Source organism: Barbus barbus (genome assembly GCF_936440315.1).
Source record: "Barbus barbus genome assembly, chromosome: 25".
Classification (NCBI taxonomy): domain Eukaryota; kingdom Metazoa; phylum Chordata; class Actinopteri; order Cypriniformes; family Cyprinidae; genus Barbus; species Barbus barbus.
In genome coordinates, this window is record NC_136753.1 from 17,930,871 (window position 1) to 17,936,870 (window position 6,000).

The following is a 6,000-nucleotide window of genomic DNA, read 5'->3' on the forward strand; positions in this document are numbered from 1 at the left end:
CTCAGTTGAGCTGTATTGTAATTGTTAATGCATGACTGTTACATTGTGTTTCTGTGTATCTCAGGGTTTTGTTGTGGCTCTGTTATACTGTTTTCTCAATGGAGAGGTAAGCCATAAGTGTTTCCTAATAGTAAATAAATATACCAATGGTCAAAAGTTTAGAATAATTAAGTTTTTTTAATGCTTCTGAGTCTGTTACAGTTACAGTTTATTAAGATCATGTGACATGGAAGACTGGAGTAATCAGCTTTGCCATCACAGGAATAAATTACATTTTAAAATGTATTAAAATGGAAAACAGTTGTTTTAAATTGTAAGAGTTATAACAATAATACTGTTTTAACATTATTTTTCATCAAACATATGCAGCCTTGGTGCGCACAAGAGATTTCTTTCAAAACATTACAAAATTTGATCTAAACTTTTGATTGGTAGTGTTTGTGTAAAACAGGAAATGCATCCTGCTTTCAAAAATGCACATGCATTTGTTTGTGTTTTCAGGTACAAGCAGAACTGAAGAAGAGACTGTGGAAGTGGCAGACACAAAATTATTTGAGATACAGTAAGAGAAGACGAACCCTCTTTACTGAGAGCAGCACAGTCACACAAATCTCAGTTTTAGAGAAGTCCAGCCCTAAGGAGCTGCTCTTAACTGAGTCCCACAACAGTGTGTCATCAGTTTGAATTCAAAGATGTTCTTTTTTTCTACACATTACTGACACAAGCTTTCAATTTGATGCTGATAAGAAATTGCTCTCTATTTATTCATAATGCAGAAGCACAAATCATGTTGTTATGTTTTATTTAAATTAGATGGACTGACTATTTAGAGACCAAACTAAAGGGACAGTTCACCCCTTTAACCCATCAAAAAAAGAGCAGCTTGCCTTTTTTAGCAAACGATGATCATAAAACTGATTTCTCCGTAATTTGTATTTGTCACTCCGTAGTATGGTCTGCTTGGCTTGAAAGTTGAGATTGCATAGATGTGTAGATGTTGAACACAGCTAATTGCCTTACAGTAAACAGAGACCTCATTTTAGATTCTCCACATAAAATAGCTCTACAATTAAAGGTATTTTCATATTCATAAATGCATATGCTTATTTTGTTGTGTTTGTGTTTCAAGGCAACATATTGCACAGTGCACTGGCCCTGTATGTATAAAGAAATATAACATTTCTATAGGGCATCCAAAATATTTTTTAAAAATATTGGGTATTTTCAAGGTATTTTATTCATTATAAGCCATGTTTCAATTAAAAAAAAAATCATTAGGATTGAGTGGTAATGAAAATGTTTTATTAGAAAATGCATGAAAACACAATCAGTCTTATACAAAGAGTAGGCCTACTTGCAAAGAAGATACAAATAATATAGATGATTAATCATATTGATATGAGTATTTTGAGTAGTTATGAGTATTATAATGAATAATACTGTTTTGAAAATGGCCTATTTAAGAATTATTTTGCAGTGCACACATCTGGAGAACTAGACTGTAAAGTTTCTTGTTTGGTAGAAATGCTATCTTGTTTTATTGTTGTCAAATGTGTTTGTAAATATGCTTACTGTAGCCTATATATTTTACTTGATGTACTGTATTTGTGCTCTGTTATTCGGTCTTTTAATTTTAAAAATAAATTTGTAAATTATAAATTAATTCATATTAACATCTATTTTCATGAGTAATAATTATAACATTGATTTGGAGGCACACATCAGTATTGATATATTTTATTTGGTGAAAAGAATTGCTCATATGACTCTGATCAGTTGCTTTTTGCATATTTTAAAATTTAGTTTAAAAAAAATATGTGGATAGAATATGAATTCGGGACCATGAATTCGAAAGCATTCAGTTACAAAAGACTGAACTTTCTGATATATGGTTACAGCATATGCATATAAAATGTATTTATTCTCTAATTGTTTTTAATGTTGTGTTGTGTATGGTCTTTTTCAGCTTGTGAAAATGTTACCCATTCAGATATCCTCTGTTGTCTTGATTGTGTAAGCGTTGTTGCTACATTCACCAACCTGCCTTAACGTATTCAGATGTATATTAGCTTTGTTGAATGTAAAATGTATGGAGTAAATATTTTAATTATGTGCTTTGTGATGTTGAATTATTATGGTATAAATGCACCTACTCTTACTGTATTTTGTATTTTTCCACAAAGTTGATGTTATTTATAAACTTACATAATCATTTGCAGTTTTGCTGCCTTTAACATATGTCCTAATACAAAAAGATTGTTATTAGAAAAGCTCAACTTCATATTCACTTGTCAAAAACATTTAATGATGTTTCAAAATGAAGTCTATAATGTGCAAAAAGATTTGCCATACATCCAAGAAAAAATGATTTCACATCACAGTCAGTGACATAAAATATGCACAAAGAAAAAAATAATAAAAATCCATCAACTCTCCACAAAAGCAAGTTTAGCTGCAGTTAACATCATCTAGAACATTCAAATGAATCTAGTCATTACACATCTATCAAACCACTGTATTCTAAATATTATAATCTTGTTTTGTTTTTTGTGATATGTTAGTTTAAAATCAGGAACAAAGTTTGCATGAGGTGACATTAAGTGTGTCATGATACTCCTCCACACATCTAAAAAAAAAAAAAGATTCTTCAATAAAGCAACGTTTCATATATTACATCTAAAGCCATAGCTTATTCTACAGTATTAGTTATGATAGATTTTCACTTATAGGGGAAAAAAACTATGTGAAATATAAACCCCTACACATTTTCATCTCCATACCCGTGTAACGCTGACAGTTTACTTTGCTTCCCATCAGCCCGTTTTTATGTTTATTCAGCAGTGGTGATTGCAGGCTCATGTGCTGTTGAATGCTGTATGAAGTATAAAATGTGCAAGTTTTCTAGTTCTGGGTAAGTTTGTGTGTAGAATCTGTGGCAGCACTGCAATCCCACTACTTTGAATGAGAGGTAACAAAGAGGTGTTTGTTAGACCAAAATATGTCATTTAAAATGCTCTCAACCTACAAAAAGCTCTGTAATAATTCCCGGGATATAATAAAAATAGTCATGATGTGTTTTCAAGAAAGTGCACATGCTTGTTGGCCCTATGGGTATTACTCACTTATTTTTGTCACTGTGATATTTTCTCGTAAAAAAACAACAACGATATTGCTGCACATGAATATAATAAGCCACCCACTTTCTTTGTGTGCTTTAGCACCCAACAGATCACAGGAAATGCATGCATCGTTTAAGAGGAATAGCCAGTGATGCTGAGAACTACACATTTAAACAACGTTTTCACTTAAATCACAATTCAAATGACTTAAAATTCTCGTTTTTAAAATAAAACCCCAGCTTAGGATGTGTGAAACGGCTGAAGTTACACACTAGCTTCTGTGTTATTTTGACATTTACACTAAAAAGTATTACTACTTGTTTCTCTGCGCACAATCTGTCCACGATGTATTGCTAAAGCTTGTTTACTCAGAGTAACATGAACGCACACTGATCGTGTCACTGAATTAGAGACAGATTTTTACAGAAGTAACATCTCTTGAAAAAACAATGTTTCAATTGAATATACTGTACAGAATATTCAACAATTATTAGTCAACTGTTTATTACTTACTAATCATAATTCTTTGTCATATGCTAAAATGACATTTATTGAAATAAAATTCATTTTACATCTTGAAAAGATGGTAAGTGTCCTACATGGATCGTAATAACTGATGCCACCTATCAAAATGACATCAGGCTAGGATTCACCCTCGCTTTTTTCTTTCCTTTTTTTTTTAAACAATTGTACACACTAAACATTCCACTTAAAGTCAAATTAAAATGATCAATAATTACTCCAAAAAACTATGATACAGTGTAGTTTTACATATAAATAAATGTTGATCATATAAAAACATTTAATATTTTGACCTTGTGTGCATCTTCATTTTGCAGTTATCGTTTGAAAAACAAGGCATTTGTTGAAATAATATAAATGTGACCCTGGACCACAAAACCAGTCTTAAGTGTCAGTTTTTCAAAATTGATATTTATACATCATCTGAAAAGCTGAATATATAAGCTTTCCATTGATATATGGTTTGTTATAATAGGACAATATTTGGCCGAGATACAACTATTTGAAAATCTGGAATCTGAGAGTGCAAAAAAATCTACTTTAAAGTTGTCTAAATGAAGTTCTTAGCCATGCATATTACTAATCAAAAATGAAGTTTTGATATATTTATGGTAATAAATTTACAAAATATCTTCATGGAACATGATGTTTACTTAATATCCTAAAGATTTTTGGCATAAAAGAAAAATGTATCATTTTGACCCATACAATGTATTTTTGGCTATTGCTACAAATATACCCCAGCGACTGGTTTTGTGGTCCAGGGTCACAAATATGAAACTAACTTGGGGAGAAAAATTGTGAAGCATAATGATTATATAAATTCAATTATTCTCCAAATTCCCAAAATAAGCTTTTTTTCAGTTTTTGGAATTGGTATTTTATATCAAATTACATAATGCACAACTTTTTCTTTCTTACTTCAGAATTACTGAAAGAAAATTGAAGGCCTGCAAGATATGCCAAAGAAAAAGGGGGAAAAAAATAGCTTGAATTCTCTGAAGGCCTCTTGGTTTGCTGAAGCATAATAAAAGCACTTTCACAGAGGGATGCAGTTATGTGTTGCAGTTTGTCTTTGTAAAACCAAACAGTTGTCTCTTTTGTGCAAAAAAGGCACTTTGAAGAAGCAAAAAACATCTTCGTATGCAGTGACATCAGTCGCAAAGACTTGCAAACTTGTACAGCAAATGACGTCTTAAGGGGTCAAATATTTAAAAAAAATTCTTTGGAATTTTAAAAGTGCTCTGTTTGTAAATGCTTTTATGACAATAAATTACAAAATGAGCAAAAGATCAAATATTATGAGTCAGAAAAGCTATAAGAAAATGCTCAGCCTTTAAACAGAAAAGAATTTAGCTTAAAAATAATTCATGATTTGAGTGTAAAATTTCATAATTCTTTGCTGTAAATTCACTGTATGACAGCTAGTAGTAATAGGGGGAGGAATCAACATGCATATTACAAATCTATTACACCCATATTACCCAGTTATATATTAATATGCCAAACGTTGTGGCATTGTTGTATCCTAACTGACATTTTCTGTACTAGCGGCTGTTTAAAAAACTAAGAGCACATGTACAAGCACAAGAGGAACCTCTTATAAGTTACTCACTGTTAAGTTAATTTACTCACTGTTTTAATGAGGTTTCAAATGCTAGTTTTTCTTTGCTAATGTTAGTGTAAAAGATTCCAACACTGTGCCCAAGAAGCATCCACAATGTGTATCCTTAAACTTCGTAGTCCTTAAACTTGGTTTCCCTTCAGTTCTTCATTCTACAAGTATAACATATGAAAATATTTACATATTAAATTGGTATTAGGAACCGGGGATCAGTTATTCATTAAGCTCCTGTGTGAAATATGTGGTTTCTTCTCCTTTAAAAATGACTTTTCATGTCCCACATCCCATTGCGGTGAGGTCAGCTACTGTCTGTTGAGAATCTCGAACTGTCACAAATCTTCACAGACAGAGAAACAAAAACATGACAGACTTTTGTGATGTTGATATGTACAAAAATATCCACCTTGTTCACAAACTAAAGCTTTCTGGATGAAAACATCCTGAATACTGGATTGCTATGGATTCATTATTTCCCCTGTAATTCCTTTCAGTTCAGATCAAATCTGATTCATCCATAAGTCTGCACAAAAGGTATCCATGTTTGCTTGGCACACAATAGACCGTTGGTTGTGAGCTCCTCAGAGTTCCATAGCAAAAGCCTGTCATCTATGGACGGTTGACAGATATTACAGCTTCAACCGATACTATACAGACTCAAAAGATGAAACAGGACTTGGATGTTGACGTTGGTTATTTTGTAGCTCTAGTTCTAAGGAGTTTGGTCCTCTTGAGCGC

The 6,000-nt window shown here is 32.0% G+C and overlaps 1 protein-coding gene across 1 annotated transcript in view; it reads left to right on the forward strand.

The window, feature by feature from the left end:
- Window positions 1–684, forward strand: part of LOC306844571 (vasoactive intestinal polypeptide receptor 1-like) — a gene marked incomplete at its 3' end in the record, with an annotated part of 32,010 nt that extends 31,326 nt beyond the window's left edge. Inside the window, exons 12-13 of the mRNA XM_079376803.1 lie at window positions 65–106; window positions 502–684. Coding sequence (XP_079232929.1) covers window positions 65–106; window positions 502–684 — 225 coding nt within the window. The remainder of the gene's footprint in view (window positions 1–64; window positions 107–501) is intronic.
- Between the last annotated feature and the right edge of the window lie 5,316 nt (window positions 685–6,000).